The sequence below is a fragment of the Megalops cyprinoides genome, chromosome 12 (assembly GCF_013368585.1).
Source record: "Megalops cyprinoides isolate fMegCyp1 chromosome 12, fMegCyp1.pri, whole genome shotgun sequence".
Taxonomy (NCBI): Eukaryota; Metazoa; Chordata; class Actinopteri; order Elopiformes; family Megalopidae; genus Megalops; species Megalops cyprinoides.
In genome coordinates this window covers 13,616,127-13,636,722 of record NC_050594.1, presented here as the reverse complement: position 1 = coordinate 13,636,722, position 20,596 = coordinate 13,616,127, and the positions used below count along the sequence as shown (strand labels likewise).

The window sequence follows — 20,596 nt, the reverse complement described above, 5'->3', positions numbered from 1 at the left end:
ACAGGAATACAGGAGTGCACAGATACATTAAAAGAGTCAATGTATGGAAGTCTTACAAGTGGAAATGATACTGAATTGAAAGTCCAGTTGCCAGGTGGCTTCAGTGTGCTACTTCAGGATACAGAATCATTTGTAACCAGGTATTAACCTGTTCAGCTTTGACCAAAACATACACATTACAAAATTGTTGTGGATATTAACCCCCCACCACCATCCCAAGTTATTCAGGATACAGTGATGCACTGCAGTGATGGACAAGTTGGAAACATGGAGAGGGTTAAGAACGAGCATACGCATCAAAACCTCTTCAAATCAAAGTGAAACCTTTAGACTACCCTGACTCATTGGAGAATGAAGACTTCTTTCCCTGCACTTTTCTGGGTTTCTGTATGTGATCTTTGGAACTGCTGCCAGAAATAAACCTGCACACTTCAGCATCCTGCCCCTGTGGTTCCTCTCTTGCAGAGGTTTGTACTGAATGAAAGTGGTGGTTGGAGTTTTCGGGAGGTTTGTAAGGCCAGAACACCTTCCTCTGGGAGGAAATGCCTTCATCCACCATCACAGCAATTCCACATAAACTCATCACTCAACAGCAGACAGGAAATTGTAGTGGGGGGGGGGGGGGGGGGTTCCTTTATAAAAATAGGATTATCTTTCCAAAGAACAAGAACAAAAGGCTTGCATACTTAATTTGAATAAGAACATTTTTTCCTTATGTATGATTCATTCAAATCAAAATATATAAATGATTTATTTCAAGAATATCCCCCAAGCACTGGCAACACTCCTTGCTGCATCACTAGGGAGATTACGTTCTGTCCAGAACATCATCATTCGGCTAATGCCTGGAGGAGAGCCACACTTAATCAGATCTCTTCCAGTTTCAGGACAAAGCTCTGATCTAGGGCTCCAACATAAGCTAACATACACCAATTCCACCAACAGATGACAACCAATGAGGTTATGACACCTGCACCAAGTAATGAAGTCACACCACCTTCATATATACATATATACATATATACAACAAAGAGGCAGCCCCTGAGTTGAAAAAGTCTGGACATTAATTGACTTTAACTATGCCACACAGCTAACAATCGCATATGGAATGCCAAACAGAAAAAAAGATAGATACAAAACATACAGAAAACGGTGATTTTGCTTGTAGCAGTGACAAGTTCAACGTGAATTTACCTGTTCTCTTCAGCCAGCACTGCCACTGCATTATATACACCTGACTGCGTGTATAAGCCCAGCCACCAGCTTCTGGATTTCGATTTTCAACAAACAGAAGTCCTTCAAAAGCAGTGGTGCTTTCCAGCATATTTATAGTCAGTACATGTCCAATCTTTCCAGCTAAAACAATACTCCTTTCTTTTTTTTTGATGTTTCCTTTGCCTTTTGAGCACCTTTTTTCACCACTAACCTGTTTATTCCATTACAGTACTTTTACTAACAAATGAGGCATCGCATTCTGCCACTCAGTCCCTGTAGGCAAGGTTCCCTGTAAGAGAAAGACCAGACCCATCTGTGCCAGCGAGAGCCATGCACAACACATAGCATACAATAATTACATGGAGCTTAGCCAGTGGTATTGAATCCAGCTGGACTGCTTCAATGAAAACATCCACAAACACACAATACAAATGCAGGCAATCCAACAAAAATACAACGGGATTCCTCACCCTCTTTTGCCCGAAAACAGATCCATGTAGCCTTCTCCTCTTATCCTTACCTGACCCGCGTGACCCAACCGGTCTTCAGAGATCTCAATTCAGTGAAATACAAGGCAGGCTTTCAGTTACGACCCACTGCTGAGTGGCTTGATAGCTGGAAGATCAATTGCTGTTCATTTTCATATTGGTTTAGGGGAAGCTGACAAGCCTGTGGCCTTGGATCAGAGAAATCACATAGGAATATGTGTGGTGGGGCTCCCAAGTGCCTCAGTCAGTAAAGGCGCTCATCTCTCAGTGGTCGACAATGACTGGAAGCCCACAGAGGCAAACTTTTTTTGCTGGGGCAGGGGTAGGTATGTCAATAGGGTCTCCCTGCATCACTGCTTCGAGGTACCCTGCAAGCTGTTAGGCACTTGCCAGATGCTTGGATGATCAGTGGACTAGCAGCTATCCTCTAATTGGCACCCACCTCACTGTGGTGCACTGTGGGCTCTGTAGTGTGAAAAAATACGTGCAAGGCTATTGGATGATTGTGCCTGTCTCATTTCAACACACTATCATGGTTAGACAGGCCTGATGTACAGTCGGCCACTCCACAAAGGGTTGAATAGAGGGGAAAACTATACAAAGAGAAAGTAAGGGGGTAGCAATCATACACATGCATTGTGAAGACCAAGACTGAGCATGTACACACAAAAGGTTTCAGTTTCATGTCTAATAGGACATTCATACTAAAAAGTACCAATGAACACATTCAAGGAACACATTAAGGAACATAATGGAAGATTCAATATACAACAAAGGAAAACTGAGAGTTCAGTTTTCTTCAGGCCAGTGTTCTGAAAACACTACCACAAAACATATCACAAAAATGTAGGAATCTGAAAAATCTGACTTTTGAAGGACATTTTTATGCCATTTCTTGAGAAAGATAATCAATGTAAGAAACCAAATAAAATAGAAAAACTGTAAAATGTGAACCCTGCTTGCCGATCTGCCACTTCTGCTGGAAATAATGTTATACTGCCACCCAGTGCAAAGATTATGCAACTGCACCAGCTTCTTCCTGCAAGTGGCATATTGTTAATGATATCATTTCTGAGATATGGACAACACAGCAAAAACTGACCCAGGTCGATGACAAACTTCAGTGGTTAAAAACTTTTATTGTTCATTGGTTAATGACATACAAAATCACATAAAAAGCATACCACCTAAAATAATAACTTATTTATTGACTGAATGTTTGGATGGAATTGACTGGTCAATGAGAAATATTCTTAGTGAAAATGTATTACTTTGTAAGCAGCAAACTGTTCTGAGAAGATCGCATTTCTTATGATGTGAGGGATGTCAGTGATATGTGTAATTAGTTTTCCGCTGTAACTTGTAGACAAGCTTGTTCTGTGCCAATAGACAAAAGAAGCCAAATCTGACAGAGTAGTCTGAAATGTGGCAGAGCCAAGAGTCACAGTTGGGTACTAACAGTGTAGAATCCAATCCAACTTCATAATTAAATAAGTTTTATGTGCCCCCACTATTCAAAATAAACCCTGAAATGAATACGACTCCAAAAAGTTCTGACCCGAAAAGGACATAAAAATGTGAATTTGGAAAAAGGTCTATCATGTGAGACGATCTGTTGAAAAGTAAGAAGCTTTTTTTTCCAAGAAATAATTTCACCTTTTCAAAACCAAACGGCCTATATCCAGATATATCCAGGCCCCATAATCTGAACACAAAATCCTGTAAACGTAATCCCTGTATGAAATTGCCATTACTGGGAAGTTAAGAAACACTTAATGCATATGATATCTGCACATGACAGTTTAGAGAAATTCCTGACAACTGTGTTACAGTTGGGTATAAAAATCCACAGCACAATAGCAATCCTCACTTGCATCCATGGTTATGGTCAAAGTGAGGGAGCTGGCAAAAAATTTCAAAACTGAAGGACACTGACCTGCACAGGTGAGCTGATTGCTATAAATGGATTCTCAAAGAAAGCAAAGGATTGATGGAACCCAGGTCACGATGTTCCAAACACTGCCCTGCAAGGACAACCGCATAAGGCAGGTGCTCATGGAAGAGCTGCAGGCAGGCAGCCTTTTCTAAAGGCACAGCACAGCAGGGAGTGGTACTAATTCACTGCACCTAAACCAGACTCTGGGAGCATGTTTTGTTGTGGGTTTGGCACCAGGCTCATTTCCCAACTGAGACCTTAGTGAAATATGGAGACAGATCCGTTTGTCGTTGGTGGTCATTTTTTTTTCTCTCTTTCCTGGTGCCCTTTTCAGAATCAAGGCAAAGACAGGCGTTTTATCATGCAGACATTTTGGGTAAAAGCGCAGTTCCATCTGCTAAGTATGCATGATAAGGATCAAAAGCACACAACCAAGTCTTTAAAGAAATGGTCGTGCAAATAAAATCAATGGTCTGGATCCAAAAGAACACTTGTGGTGTAAATTCAAAAATGTCGTTAATGGGCACCAAGAAAAGAAAAAAAAATTAAAAATTAAAGGGAACTAAAGGGAACTGAAGAAACTGAGGGGTTTCTGAGCTGCATGAAAGACCACAGGAAGCATCTGCTCGCAGCCTTCAAAGTCAGAGAAGGACGCAGCATATTACCAGAATGGTGTGAATAAAGTAGTTCTTTTGAAAAAAAGAAAAAAAAAAACATGCAATTTATTTATCATGATACTGCTGCTGCTCTGTGAAGTGTTGGCAGTAATGAATTATTACATATTTTCACTTCATGATAAAAATACTGCTTGCATACCTGCATTTCTTCAGCCAGGTCATCTGTTCGTTCATTTTTCCCAACAATATGAATACATTTGAAGGCCGCTGCATGTAATATATCCAGTTCTCATTATTCACTTCGGAAGGAGAAGAGTCCGGTCAGCAGCAAAGCCCGACTGCCTGGGAAAAGGCTATTGTTCTGGGACTGCACTGACCTAGATTCTTATTTTCCATTTAAAAGATTTGTGTCGTGTAATTCTGTTCATGCTAGCCAGGTTGCAATTAAAGTCACCTCTAACGCAAAAGTAATTAAAAACTGATTACAGATTGAATAGACCTCTTTTGCCTCATTTTTCACTGATCCCCAAGCATGACTTTAAATTTTTATTAAGTGTGTCATTAGGGGGGTGGGTGGCAAAAATGTATTGTCAGCGCTAAGTGCACAAACAAGATCATGTTATTTTCATTAAAATGTGCAGATATGGATTTCTTCTATGGACATCAAATGCTACCAACTACATTTTCAAAACAGGTTAAATATTGCATGTGTGTGTGTGTCGGTGGATGTGGCTTCTTTTATGAGACCAGACACTAGTTAACAATCCCCACCTTCCTGGTTAGAGGTTTATTATGTATGGCTGTGTGGCTGGAGGAGAGAGACACATTCACTATTTGAGAGCAGTTTGGTTGTGGCTGTACTCTGGCTGGTTTTGTGACTTTTGCTTTGAATCAATTATTTGTTTTTTTTGGTTTAAAAATGTACTCCTTCCATTTTATGGAAACATCAGCTAGCTTCTCTACAATACAGTTTGAATTTTAAGTAAAAAGCGATGGATCACACTGTACTGTAGTCTGAAGTTCATTTGAAGTTCAAAATCAGCATTCAAACAGAGTGCTTTCAGATTGATGAATACTTTTGTTAACAAAACGTTTTACATATAAAATTGAGATGTGTAAGTTTCACTTGAATATGCATGAATTCAGCAGAATTTGCCCAGGTGATGTGTATGTGTGTGGGATAAGGTTCACTCATAATTGATCTGGCCCTAGTCTAACATGTCAAAGGAATTCTAATCCTCCCCCTTCTTTACAAAGTAGGATATGATGTTGTTCACATTTCCATGTGTGTTTTGACCGCTGAACTCACTGTCAGTCATGATGAGGGTAAGGGGTCATTAAAAATGAAAAGTAAAACCACTAATGTAAACTTCAATTATATTTTGTGAGGGGTTTTTGTCACTGCATCTCTTTGACAGCAATTTAAACTACAAATTTCCTCGAAATACCATCTTGAATTTGCTGTCTGAAGGAATGTCCTGGACATGAAGGCCTGAGCCCAGACAGGGAGCATATCCCTGCCACGTCTACTGTTCCTTTCATCAGCCAATGAAAATGCCCCGTTTGGCTTCCAGTGCGTGCCTTGATTCTAAGAACCTACAATTTTGAAAGGGGGGGGGAGGGAGAGGGGTACCTGGCACCTTCATCAGGGAGAGAAAAATACAAATTGTACAGTAGTTTTGGGAAAAAACAACCTTACCCAGAAGTCCTCACGAATTCCTCCTCTCAGAGCCCCACCTAGCAAGTCCACACCGTGACAAGACTGGGTCGGGGCCGCCTCGAACACGCTGCCCTGATAGATAAGTCAGGTGACAAAAGCAAGGCATTAAAATTACAAGAGTAAATACTTACATTATGCTTGGAGGTCATCTGAAATCAATCAGATTCTTTTTTTTTTGCCATATGAATTGGAAAATATTGGCACGATTTTGGATCCCAAATGCGAGAGGAAATCAGCTCCATTCTGTCCAAGATTTGTCCGATTTGGTGAATTAGGTTTTTTTTTTTTTTTTTTTGCACTGTCCCGTCACAGGTGAAATGTTCATGGATGTAGAATTGACAGTGGATTGGTTTTTTGGCCTCCAGCTGAATATCAAATTATGCCTTTCTTCACAAGCAATCAGGCTCAATGATTAGTTTTAGTTGTTTAGGTTAATTCCAAAAGAGTAAGCAAACAAAAGTCATAAAAGGAGAGAAAATGATCACTTTTCTTTCACTTTGAAATATTCTGAATAAAGAAAGTTGACTGTCACAAACGTTTAAGAAAATGACAACAGTATTCTGACATGCCAAAAAAGGAAACCTACATATATATTACTGAAATCCAGGGTCAGCGTTTCAGAATTTTCCAATGAAATAAGACCAACTGAGACAAAAACAAGCTATTCTCACTGTTGAAATGTCCTCATTAATAATCTGAATAATACTTGCCCAGAGGGACAGAGGGAATTTGCGACTTCATTACAAAACCACAATATACATAGAAAAGAAGTGTTAAACTCTGACTACATGGGCATGTGTTTGCTACCTGTGCTTTCATTGTCTATTACTTCAGAGGCCCAATTATTCACAGTTTGCAAATCTTTAATCACAGCTTATATTGTTTTTCTGGTCCAAACTCAATGATTTACTGCACTGCCCTTGTGCAAGTGTAAAGGTTTACGGTTGAACGCTGAATTGAACAAATCAAGCCATGGGAATTGGTTGTATTAAGAAGGTGCATGAATACTACCCTCCAGGGACTGAGCTTGACACCCTCAATCTACACTGAATTAACTATTCACATATTAACATTACGTTTTTGTACAAACAGAAAAATAACAGCACAAATAATACAAGAATATAAAACATATTTCTCTCACTTCTCACATACCACGTGCTGCATGGGATCAGCTATACTTGGAAAAACAAGGCGAAACTAACTGAAATCTGGTTCAACGTGCAAAACCTTCAGTCGGCATAACTGTTTATACTTGCAGAGCTATGTGAAATGCAGTTACTCTCTGAATTACTACATGGCTTTTTCTGCAGCATGTTGATGTACCAAAGGCCAGCAGGAACAAAATCAAAGCGTGGCACTTCAGACACATCCTTCATGCTGATGTTTGATGTTCATGACCTCCAGGGGAGCGCGCATGGGGATAAGATCTGCAGGGAAGAGGTTTCTGCAAGCGCAGGCTGCACGGCAATTTAACACGGGCTTCCCGCTGAAATCACACGGATATCGCCCATGACTTCCAATGATACACACATGCGATTCAAGAATTATAATTAGTATGGCTGCAATATTTTCAACTCCTGTGAAACTAGGGACACACTTAAGATAGAATGGTGGAGGGGAATACATTTGAGAGCTATTACTTCAGTAAATTTTAGTGCCTATGCAGACACAGTATTCTAGATAACACCAATGACTTATGGTAACAGGCTTAATGTACACACCAGCAAGCTAGCTAATTTGGTAGTAGCATCACTGACACTGCTTCACAAGACATTAAATAACATCAAGCTAGTGAGGTAGTGAAGTAGCAAAGATATGCTTTTTCCTCATGGTGAAATAGTGTGAATTAACATTTTGTGGGGTGGGGGGAGGGGAGGGGGGATTGGGCAATTTTCCAGACTATGAACTAAAAAAACTGAACACATCCTAAAATTTGTAACTCAAAGTCAAGGAGGTCTTGCAAAATCTATTTACTCCTAATTACAAACTCAAACTGCTTGATCTATGACAAGCATCCTATCTAACAAAGGAAAATGATTAACATTTGATAATCTTAGGGGGGAAAACACCAATGGGGCTTGGTTCTGACAGTGCTCTTCTAGCTTTAATTACTGTTTGTGCATCAAGTGCCAAAGGTGCTGGAATGCCATGTTTTTCTGACATTTGCTCAAATGCTTACAAAACCTAAAGTATTTCAGGTACAGTCATTAACTCTGCATAGATGAAGACAGCCATAGAAGGAGTGCTAGGAGATAAATGGCACCATTAGGTCACATGATACAACTCCAATACTGGGTTTTATTTATGATTTTATTTCTGTAAAAAAAAGAAAAATTATTTTTCTAAGAAAATCTCTAGTCCCAGTGAACACCATGAACTTAACCCCCAAAACCTTTGGAACTTGTGTTCCTCTCAACACAAGGACTACTGCTCTCAGTGGACCTGTAAATTCAATAGCAGCTATTCACTCAAATGGTTAATAGTAGATATAAAACCTATGCCATGTTAAATGACCATATGAACTTGTGTCTAAGCAAGTTAGCGACTTACAATAGCTGTGACAACTCCTTATCACTTCTAGTTTTTCCCCCTCAGCTAGTTTCTGTAAACTTCCATAGAAAAAGAACTGTTAATTCCCTGTGTGAACTGGTTAGAGCTCCATGAAGACTATGGGATACAGCCAATTTTGTTCTTGTAATGAAGGTACAGCCACCATGTCAGATTTTGTGGGAAAATTCATCAGTGCAACGTAGACATCCTGGCGTACCACAAGGAACATTTGTCATTTAAGACTTCTACAGTTGTTGTTTTTTTTTTTTTTTTTTTACCTATAAAGCATCTCCTCTTAGACTATTTGGTGGACTGACATGGAATTTTCACCATTTTATTCTTTGGCTGCTCCTCTTTGAAGTTATGAAAAGGTATTTTGTGCATTAGACAAAACTACTACCATCAGCATCTTCTCATAGAACACAGGTACAAGGAATGGCCTTTATTATTAGTAAAACCTCTCACATAATGTGTTTGCAATAAGGTAACATCCAGCTTTTCAACTGTGCTTTAAAATAAAAATGTTTAAGCTACATCCATGAAATTTTGATACTGAAAAAACCTAGAGTAAGTTGTGTATGATGGAAAAAGGTGGCCATAGGTCACATTTATGGGAGCCCCATCTTCATGGTGCTTGGCCTCTCTCAAAAAAGCTTGTAACTTCAAGTAAAAACAACTGCTACAAGCTTATTCATTCTGGAACAAGTTACTTGTAAGCAATTGCTTGAGACCTAGTGTATGATTGTAATTATACTCACCTGTGTATTATAGTGTTACAAATTCTACCCCTAAAAACTCAACACAGCTCTATATTCAGGGCTACAGAACAAGTCACTGGAGTCATGACTTGTCATATTCAAAATGGTGAAGAAATTTGAGCACTTCAGCTCAACAACTTCTGCTATTATTTTGTTCACTCGGAGCTCATTATGCTCAAAGAAGCTGCTTTTAACCACATTCCTGAGAAAATGTTCAGTTTTTAAAGCGATGCCAGGGAAAACTGGCAGATATTTAAGAACATCTCAATCAGATTCCATGCTAATTATAATAACAAAGCAATTTTATATACAATGATTCACATCATATACTTAAAATAACAAAAGAAATAATCTAGATGGCAATTCAGATTCATAAATCATATGCTCAAGTTATGCTCTAGTTCTAAATGATTTCCCACCATTCCACACCTACTACAATACACTAATGATAACAATTTCCTGCCTTGTGTGTTAAGAGTGTATCTAAATTTAGAATTACCAATGTATTACCAAAACATTTAACCATTTACACCTGAAAGGTATGTTAGAAGATGCACTTGACTGTAACGTAGTGCCAGAGCAAAGTGGATAAAATCATTTATCACGTTAAATAACGGAGTATATTCATTTTGTGGGAAGATCAAATGCATAATATTGTGGCAGCCTCATCGAGCCATCTCAAGGTTGCAGTCTTCTTTTCTTTTCTACCTCTTTGTGCTCCATGAGATAAGACCAGTTTCTGAACCGCTACCTCATTCACAGGAATTACAACCCGCTAACCTTTTATTTAACAAAGCTATTGTTAAACTATTGTATTAGCATCAGTTGTGCTATACATACAAGAGTACTCTTTTTGAGCTGTCTGAAGAATAAACAAAGGATTTTCCAAGTCGACAGTAAATAGCAGAGCAAATAAAAGCTATTAAACATATTACAATGAGACTAACTGCACACTACTGCTAATTACACTCTGTAGGCCTAAACCCCTTGTATTATACCATCACAGCAGAAGACGGTATAGTAATAGTAATAGTAACAGGAATAGTAATCTGCTTCCACGTCACGCTACGAAAAAAGGAAGATGCAATGAAAGGGACTGAGTGGTATTGGCTGACCTACAGCAAAACAGTAATCCCACGTGGGTGTCAGAGAGGACTGCCATCACAGAGTAGTCCCCGAATGACTCATCCACCCTGTTCCCAGAAAATCTGATGCGCGTGGGTGGGGGTTGGATGTCCTTCCCTTCGATAAATCGCAGACATATTTCGGGGAGCCAATCAGCCAAAAGCTTTCCAGGATTTTTTAGGGCTGTGACACAAAAACTCCAACACATGGAGTGAAAGAAAACGAGAGTGACCGTGGCCCACTGAGTTACCCCTGGGTGCAGAACATGGGTTGGGATAGATGTCTTACGGATTTCTAAGGGATTACACATCCAGCACAGGTTTTTTGGAGGAGACAAGCTACAGTAAGAGCTTGCACTCCTTGGTGGATTCTTACATGCTCACAGCTGAGCATCAATGCCAAGTGGGTCTTCTTGAAATGAGGGTCCATAGAAGAAGAAAAACCTACTCACTGGTATACCTGCACATTCTTTCCGTGCCAAACATGGATATCCTACAGCAAGCCCACACCCTGTTCCTGGCTTGCTCCTGTTGTGGTGCGAGTACTACTTCAGGGAACCTTTGAAACTGACACCCTTTTCTGAGGACTGAAGAATTCTCCATGTTTTGCTCAGTAAACACGTATACCCTTTTACCATTCCTGATGTAACTAACTGAATTTTTCTCAAGCAAGCTGGGAAACTACCCCCCACCCCCTCTCCTCCTTGGCTGAAACTGTCATAAAGGTAAACGATGAGAAAACCGCTTCAAGCGCAATCAAGTCACCTGCTCCATTCATTTTGCTTCAGATGTTACTGTTATTTTTACTGAGCAAAACGTGTGCTGGGTGCATAGAGAGAACTCTGGTTAGCGGTGAAGAGGTAAACCAAGCTCACCCTCTTTTTTGGGAAGAACACAGCCGAGATAGATGTGTTCCTCCTGTCAGTCAAGGGCAGCCACGTCGCGTCTTCACCTGGGTGATTCGGAATAAAAGGAGAAACTTAAACAAACAAAAACAAAAACAAAACAAAAAAGTTGTTAAAATTCTAAAAGAAATGGGTAAAAAAATGGCAAAATTAAAAAAAAAAATTGGAACTCTATACACTTTGCTATGGGGGCGGAGGGGAGGGAGCCAGAAACTTATTTTCTGTCAAAGAAACTAGAGAAGTTTAATCTGCACAAACCCACAAATAATCAGGATGCCAATCTTCCTAAGACGTTTAACCCTTTGGTTACCAGGAGAGGGGTGGGGGGGCGGGTGGGGGGAGCTGAAACGGACATTTCTCTGAAATACAAAAACAAAGGCTTTGCTAAACATCCAAAAAGAATATGATCTATTTTCTAAATCTTTTAAAAAACTGCACCCTACAAGCACTACTCAAGTCTGCTGCATGGAAAAAATCCACAGAGGTGTCACGAGAAGAACATTGCCATCTAATTTCACCATCAAAAGCTTATTTTAAACACCAGATAAACTTTTATCTTATCTTTGTAGATAGCGCCCTGTCCCATACACTTGACAATTAAAGTAAATTTTAAGTATCCCGGGATACACAACTTACTACAGCTTATGGCATTGTCTCTCCTATGACCACATGTATTACAAGGTCTTTCTTCAACAGGAAGTCGTCTGTGGATGAGACGACACACAACTGTCCTTCCAAGGGAATGCTTCCAAGCTTTTCGCTCACTCTCTGATATACGTGTAAGCGGTTGAAAACACAAGTGTTCTGGGGAAAGAGCTGCTTTGAAATATATTTTCCACAGGTTACTGTATGCGTTTCATAATCACTTTGAAAAACATTTCCAAATGAAAATCCAGAGGTCCTCAAATGATATGGTTATAGGCTGGGGTGTGTGTGTTAAATGCTGGAAAGCAAAGGGTTAAAATCTTTCTTTGACTCAAGTCTACTCTGCACATTCAAGCACACTGTTTCAGATTTTAGTTAATAGGCCAGTCTTTTTTTCACATTTTTTGTGGTTCCTTTTTGGGGAAATTCAAAGAGTTGTTGAAACAAAAGCTCTTTCTTAAATGTAACTGAATTGGCCTTTTTCTGTCCTTCTTTGTTTCAACAACACAAAGCTTTTTTTGTTGTCATAGCTTTCATTCTGAAGTCAGATCACTCACAGAATGCAAGTTTTTCACCTCAAAACAGTCTTTGCTGGAGTCACAATTGGTTGGATCAAATATGTAATGACACAACTGAATTTGAAATAGCTGATAATCGAATGATGTATGGTTGAGTTTTATTGAAATGTAACAAGAACAAGTTATAAATACAAACACATCAAAGAACAGCCGGGGCTATTAAGGTTCAGCCAAACCAAGTTCTAAAGGGCAAATTTGAGAGAGAGAAAAAAACGCTTGAAGTTGTAATAACAGTTTTTAAAAAACACAATTAATCTACTTCTACAAATGCTAAACATACACTTTAACGTTACTTTCCTAATACAAGAAAATGAGCCATTTTCCTCTCTTTTCTGTGGATAGTTTTTCCCCATCTCTGCGAAACAAATGAAAATAAAGCTCTCGCTTTAAGCCTTTATATACAAGCAAATTCCTATGCCTATGAATAAGAAATCTGAAAGGGAAAAAGTCCGACTTGGGAAGGCGGGAAGGGGGGAGGGGGGCTTTTGCTTCCCGCAGAGTACTCATGATTTTAATGTCTTCTCAGACTTCTGAAAATGAGCGTCCACCTTTAAAATGTTAAATGTAGGCTTTGAAAACAAAACACAAATCAATAAAATAAGAAATAAAAACTTTTTAAAAAGAATAAAAGCATTTTCATGTGTTTAAAGCCAGAAATGTCCCAAGTAACCACAAGGAAAGGAAAAGGATAAAGAACAGAGTCAGAAAGGTTGTGTATATACACTCATCTTCAGGTCCACACATACTGTGCGTGCAGCCAATCGAAACACTTCAACATGGATGATGTGAAGCCAATTTTTTTATGGTCAGGTTGTTGATTTTCACTATTTCGTTTGAGTGTGAAGGGTACAAAGCCAATCGACAGTTGTGGCCAATTTCCTTTTTTTTTTCTCTTTTTCTTTAATTTTCTTTAATTTCACCCAATACCCTTGTCTACTTCCACTGTTGCCCATAAGAATCCTGATAAAACTCCTGGTTGTCATTATTGTAACCATAGTTACCGGAATAGTCGCCACCTTGCTGCAGGGGTTGCTGAGCGATGGGTTGGGAGCCCCAGTTCTGCTGGTTGTTGGTCTGGCGGCGCTTGGAATCCGGCTGGTTGTAGCCGTCTGCCTTCCGCTTCCCGCCCACGTTGCCCCCACGGTTCCCGCGGGCCCCCCGAGCTCCGCGCCCCCTCTGCTGTTGGGACAGGCCTCCCCGGCCCCCTCGGCTGCCCCTCGGCGCACCCATGGGCGCGCCCCTCTGGGTGTAGCCTCCTCTTCCGCGAGGGGGCGGCGCTCCTCGGCCCCTGGGAGGGGGCGGGGCCCCCCTGCTCACCCGGCTGCCTCTCCCTCTCACCGAGTAGCCGTCGTCGTAACCATAGTAGGGGTCTTCGTAGCCGCCTCTGTAGTCATGGTAGTCGTAGCCATAGTAATCGTCGTAGTACTCCTCGTAGCCGTAGTAATCGGGAGGGTACGCGTAGCCGCCCCTCCCCCCGCGCCCCCTGCCCCGCACAGGGGGTGGCATGCGTGGCGGAGGATAGTAATAGTAATCGTCATACCTGCAACACAAGTCCGGGACTGGTTAGCACAGGCACCCTGCTTTCCACTCCACCCCACCTGGACCGTGTCTCCTGCTGCAGCGTGCCCCACTCACCCCGTGTTTCTGGTGGTCTGTCTTTGTGCCTGCCGCTCTTTCCTCTTCTTGTCCGGGGGCTTCGCGAGGACGATTTCGATCTCCTCTCCCTCCAGTTCCTTCCCGTTCATTTCTTGCATGGCCTGAACACATTGAGCACGGTTAAATTAACACCAGTTGCAAGCGCATGCACCACTCTCCACTATCTGACAGCACCTACACTGAGTGCAGCTGCATGCATCATTTCTGAGTCCTGTAGCGCAGGGGTCGATTACTAGAGAAAAAAAAAATCCCTCAAGAGTTCTGACAGTGAGCATAGCACACGATTTCTGGAGTCAAAGGACACTCACCTTGACAGCCGCGTCCCTGTCTTCGAAGTGAACGAAAGCATAGTCTTTCAGCTTCTTCACCCGCTCCAGCTTGCCGAACTGAGAAAAGGTCTTCTCCAGCAGCTCCTCTGTGACTGGGGTGGCCAGGTTCCTCACAAACAGCACCTTTACCTGGAAAAGGCAACCGCAGTGAGTCTCACCGTGTTTCACTTTCCTACTCCCTCGTCTGACCAACAGGACACAGGAGGAATTACTGAATATTCACTCTGAAAGGTTATCAATGCATGAAGCTTACAAGTACTCCCAACGGAAGCAGACACCCTTCAGTGTACACATACACAGGACATACGAGGACAGACACAATAATGGATATACTCTAAACTACAGGCACAGGGGTGAGCCTACATGGGGTTGAACGGCTTGTTCTCATCATTTAACATATGTTCTTATGATTGGTATTGAATGAAAGGTTTCCCTGTTAAAATTTCACAGGAAACCACTGAAGAGACGACGAAAATGATTTCATGTGATGTACTGCATGAGCAGCCACACACTTTTAAAAGCAGCTTCTAATGCAAGACATATGCAGAATAATACAAATATGCAGGATAATACAAAAAATATGAACATGTACAGATTGTCAGTCTGGGAAAACAATGACCATCACTGTCCGAATATTCGCTCTTAAGACTAAAATTCACTGCTTGACAACAGAATACAGACAATGTGCTGTTGAGTAAGATGCCTTTGAGGGAATGATGAAGCACAGATGACTGTGTGACTGACCTTTGCCATGACCTCAGGGTCAGGCTCTTCCACCGGGTCGGCCCACTCCACCGTGACCGGGTTGCCCCACACTTTCACCTTGCCACTCATGAGCCGGCGCCGGGCCTGCGCAGCGGACTTGTGGTCCTCATACTCCAAGAAGCAAAAGCCACGGTTCTTCTTCTTGTCATCTGGCTGGTGGTAAAGGATCACCTCCATGAGGCCCTCTGGTGGACGTCAAAGGAAATGCAAAGGACAAGTGAGGTGGAGAAGCCTACATCTGAAGTGAAATTATAATATGTACCTACGCTATAAGCTCAGCCACATACTCATGAGTGCTTAAAAAATATATGTATGGAGGAAATAAGTACTCTTTCTAAACTGACATGAGTGTGCAATGTGGAAATTATGACAGGAAAATACCCATGTTTCTCTGACCTGTGACTTTGCTGAAATCTTCCAAGATGCTTTCCCTGGTCTTATTCTTTGGAATCGATCCAACAAACAGACGATTGTTCGCAACAGAGATGCACACACCCAGGTATTTGCCTGACCGGATCTCATAGTTATCACACTGTATACAGAAAGAATGGGGGGGGGGAAAGCTTCCAAATGTTCAGCTCCGCACAATTAAATCATTCACAATTATTTTAATGAAAAACAGAAATTAAGCCACAAATCTGTCAAAGCACTATGACTAAAATAATCATACACTGTTCCCGCTGATATCATGTCCCAAGCCTTTAGATATTATTTATAAACAAATCATTCCCCCTGTTTTTGAGATTTGACTTTTTGGTGCTTTGAAGAGAAGCCTTACGAGCTTGACCGCCTCTTGTGCTGCGTCCTTGTTGCAGAAAGTGATGAAGGCGTATCCCCGGTTCTGACCCGACAGTGGGTCCATCATCAGCCGAAGGTCCCAGATTGGACCCGCCTTCTCGAACAGCGGTACCAGCTCGTCTTCGTACAGGTCCCTGGGGATCTTCCCCACAAACACCTGGATCAATAAAATACGAGCAGTTGCTGCTGGAGTCAGGCTGAGGTTTCTATCCTCAGCAAATTCAGAACTCTTAGCGTGCTTTTCTGGGCGGGATGGTAATGAATCAGGGGACAAGAAATTGAAAAAAGTGTAAATTACATAGGGCCTTCTATGAAAGGGGAATTCTATAATGGATGCCACTGGAATAACTATCATTATGTCACTGTACATTTCATACAAGCCAGTCTCAAAGCCAGTTTATTCAAACAGACACTTCTGGCGTGGAAAAACATTACATATAGAGCATACGGAGGAAACATCAGGTCTGCCATGCCACACATATATCAGCTAGTAAGAGGAAGATGGATAAAGAATGTAGACATATCCATAGAAACACAAATAAATGAGAGAATGGGCATGTGTGCATGTGGAAGGTGCTTGCCTCTGTTCCAACTCCAGGCTGCACTCCTGAATACACCTCCTCTGGTGGGGGTCCCCCATACTTCCTCTGTCCTGTGGTAACATCCAGGGTGTACCCTGTCCTCTCCAGAAGTGCCTAAGTGACACCATGACAGGAGCCCCGCCTTAATCATCATCATCATCACCACCACCACCGCCACCACAACCACCAGTACAGCTACATCTGGCCTCAAATCACACTACAATTGAACCTGCAATGGAATATCACCCTGACCAAGCTAATGACATCCAACCAGCAGCCAAAAAAAGCTAGTAACTGAGCATAAAAATAAGCACATTAAAAAAACGTGTGGCTCGATGTGTTTCGATGCATCACATCCAATATGACTCTGTGCTGCCGTCTTAACTGCTAAGAAGATGCTGTGGGTGGCAGCTCCAGCTAATGAGCTGGGTGAGAATGCTAAAGATATATACTTACCAAGTGTGATCCAAGGGGACATTATCATTCCTAAAAGCACCAGCAGTGAAGCTAGTCTCAGTTACAAAACTGAGCTTTGTAAATGGCAGTGTTAACAGTCTTCTTCTCAGTCTCGTCTACTGCTTCTTATAGTTGTACGAGCATTTAAAGCATTTCTGAAGCAACCAAACACCAGGCAGCAGACCTCAGTCAGCCTTGCTACTGTCCCGCACCTTTATCTTGGACTCGTCGGGGCCCTTTGTGGATTCTTGCACCTTGCTTCCCTGCTTCTCCCGTTGCCTGTATGTCTTCATGACACCACACAGAAACGCACTTTTATTCTGAAACAAGCAGCACAAGAGGAGAGTCAGTGCACATGTTCATGTTAACTACAATTTGCATGCAGTTAAAACATCCACTCAGCTGACAAATGATTTTTTCCATAGCTGATACTTCATTTCCGAAGTAAGAGGTGACTGGGGTGCCCTCACCAAGCACAAGGGACAAGTCGCAAGGAGATCACCCTAATGGGGTAATCTGCGAATATTATACTAACAACAAAACATACAGGGAAACATCTATGACCACATTTTCAGTATGAAGTAATATCTATGTTTACGTAATAATGCCATAAACATGTGAAACGTCAAATAAATTTAAGAGGGAAGGTGTGGGCTGAATCAGAAATTGTTGGGACTGAGCCTCAGGAGATCATGAAGGGGGAAGGGGGGGGGGGGGGGGGGGGGGGGGTCCCACCTGCACATGGGACAGGTCACTCTCTTTGAACTGCTGCAGCACGGACAGTGCTCCTTCCTCATTGAACTCCCTCAGGGCATCTATGGCTCTGTCATCCAGGTCAGCATATGCCACCAGTCCTTGGGAGTCACAAAGAATTCTATGTAAACAGCTCTGGCAGAGGACAGTGACATGTACTCGCCTGAGTAGCAGGTAGCAGGTATCAGATACCAGACAAACCATGACTGCATCTTTTCCTTTATACTTCTCTATTAAGACTTTTCATTTACATTTCCGCAATTAATACCTCACAGGAACAAAATGACTACTCAGCTAGGCTTTTAGCTTCTACCGTGAACTTAAAATGCATAACACATGTATGACTGGAAGAGCATGCTGCAAGCCAAGCTGACAACCTACCGGTCTGGAAGATGTTGTCCAAGCTCTCTGCCACTTTCTGTGGGAGGCCAGCATCTATGAGGGTCTGGTAGTTCTCTGTGTGCGTGACAGTGATGTCCATGGGTTCTTCATCCTCCTTCACCGGCGCTGAGTTGCCATTCACCTCGGCAGCCATTCTCCTGCTGAAACCGAGCACTACAGTGGGTAAAACCAACGTGCCCCGACGAGGCAAAATGCACTTACAAGGGCAGGGAAAATGCATCACAGTATTTGGAATGGCTATATATTTTACACTCAAAAACAAGGCAGTAACCATTTAAAACATTCTAAAAAAAAAAAGGTAAGTCATGTTAAGGGTTTCAGCAAACTACCCAAATATTACTTTAGCAAAGTATGTATTCTACCAAAATCGATATGAAATGAATATGTCATAAAAATCATAATTTATTAATTTTTTTGCTTACATCCCATGGCAGTGTATGAAAGATAGCATGCAAGGCCTGGACAAGGGCTAAACAAGCCAACAGTGTCCATTCATCAGTGACATTATTATTATTATTATTATTATTATTGTTGTTGTTGTTGTTGTTGTTCTTGAAAATCAATTCTCTGATATCATAATGTACTTCATCTGCACTACCTTCTCAATTTTCCGATACAGAAATACATTTGCATGAGCACTCGCCCACTTGCACTCGCTGTAACGGTAAAATAACGTTGTAACTACCAGCAGGATTACGGCTTGCTATAGCTCGACATCTACTGAGGCCACAAGTCTCTCACCTTTCAGAGAGACAAGAACACATTACACACGCATCTGGATTAAAAGTGTTTCATCAAAGATAAAATATATATTTATCTACAGTGCGCGCCAAGGCGCGAACCACGCTGAAGGCAGTGTATGATTGCAATCATCTTGCCAGTCAGCTAGATGAGACCGATGGTAACTGCATCACACAAACGTCCCACACATGGAAAACCAACATAATTTTTCCTTGCGGCTAGCTAGCAAACAAGGTCTACCTGTTTAGCTAGCTAACAATCTAGCAAACGGAAAACACAGCAAGGCTGCCAAAAAAAGGTAAAATTACACTGTTGTGACCCAGGACGTCCCATTCCCTGAGTTAAGGTACTCGTGTGTTAGCGGTTTCGCAGCTACTTGCTACGACACTCGCAACGCATGGATGAAATAATCGTGGCTAGGTAACGGGCTGCTGCTGACACATGCTAACTATAAAGCAGTTTGTTAACCCAGAATTGTGCTGGCTGTCTTACTGGCTGGCTGGTGTCAAGAATGTGCAAACAAAGGTGAATCCGAGAAATGACTGGAAACAAACTGGATAAGTAGACTCACTAGCATAGTACCTGTCAAGATACACATACTACCAAGCTATGAAAATAACTGTTAACTATCAGTCGAAAACCCCCCAACTAGACTAGCTAGCTAACCAGCTACCTGACAAGTGCATGAGAGAACCATGCTACACCGCGAGTCATTTAGCTACAGCTAGCTAGTTACGTTAGCAACATACTAACGTTACTTGCTTAATTGTGGTAACCTGCACAACAAAATCATTTATTAAACGTTGAGCAATGGTGTGTCTCTAGGTAGCGAGCTTGGTGAGTCCATGTAAGTGTTAATCGTACAGATCATTTTTCAGTATGGTTGCAAAGTAAAATGTGAGGAGGACAATGGTTTGCCAGTACACAGTATCTTTTGGTCACCCATTGCGATACGTGCGTCTGACTGTACACAAAAAAGCCGTTCCGCCCCCCTCAACGGTATGCTTTGATAGCCAATTTTCCGACACAGGCCTTGAAATTTACAGAACTGAAAAACGTAATACGCATCAATTTCTCCAACATATAGCAATGTACAGAAAACACAAACACAATTCGGGTTTAGTTCCCAGCTATATCCGATCACACAGCTTTATCATTAGCAACGAAAATAAGGTCCCTAAATTAAAATCATTCGCTGAGCCCAAACAAACCATCCCTCACCATGAGGAAAAAACAACCAAGCAACCCGGCGAATTCTTACCGCTCCTTTACAATAAAATATTTGCCGCCGCAATCTCCTGCAGTTTATGTCTGACAGCTGGGTATCACAAAAAGCAGTCCAACCTGGTTACTTTGATTTTTGTGAGTGATTATTGTGATCTGCCCACGGGAGAACCAAGAAGACAGCTCCGGCGCTCGTTCACGGCACTTCCTCGCGGTCAACCCGACCCTGTCTACAGGGTGCGCGCACGTAACTCCGGCACGGGGTCTCCGACGGCATTTTGCAGGTTCGTGGCGTAAGTAAATTAAGGACCAATCAACGAAGGGATCTCGAAGACTGACGTGGCCGTGATCCAAT

At 41.8% G+C, this 20,596-nt stretch overlaps 1 protein-coding gene across 5 annotated transcripts; it reads right to left on the bottom strand.

Moving 5' to 3' along the window:
- Positions 1 to 5,552: 5,552 nt before the first annotated feature.
- On the bottom strand, positions 5,553 to 20,456 carry LOC118786697 (heterogeneous nuclear ribonucleoprotein R-like). Of its 5 annotated transcripts, none has more exons than XM_036541966.1 (14): positions 20,279 to 20,456; positions 18,256 to 18,429; positions 17,857 to 17,975; positions 17,334 to 17,441; positions 16,666 to 16,779; positions 16,065 to 16,241; positions 15,683 to 15,818; positions 15,266 to 15,471; positions 14,501 to 14,650; positions 14,172 to 14,293; positions 13,538 to 14,076; positions 11,284 to 11,387; positions 5,956 to 6,048; positions 5,553 to 5,852 (listed from the first exon to the last, which is right to left on the bottom strand). In XM_036541966.1, exons 2-14 carry the CDS (start codon positions 18,407 to 18,409, stop codon positions 5,679 to 5,681), a joined length of 2,196 nt encoding a protein of 731 aa, XP_036397859.1. In that variant the 5' UTR covers positions 18,410 to 18,429; positions 20,279 to 20,456; the 3' UTR covers positions 5,553 to 5,678. The 5 variants fall into 5 exon arrangements, with proteins under 5 accessions (XP_036397859.1, XP_036397858.1, XP_036397862.1 ...); XM_036541965.1 differs by having other exon boundaries at positions 18,256 to 18,416; XM_036541969.1 differs by having other exon boundaries at positions 11,284 to 11,360; positions 18,256 to 18,416.
- Positions 20,457 to 20,596: the final 140 nt, after the last annotated feature.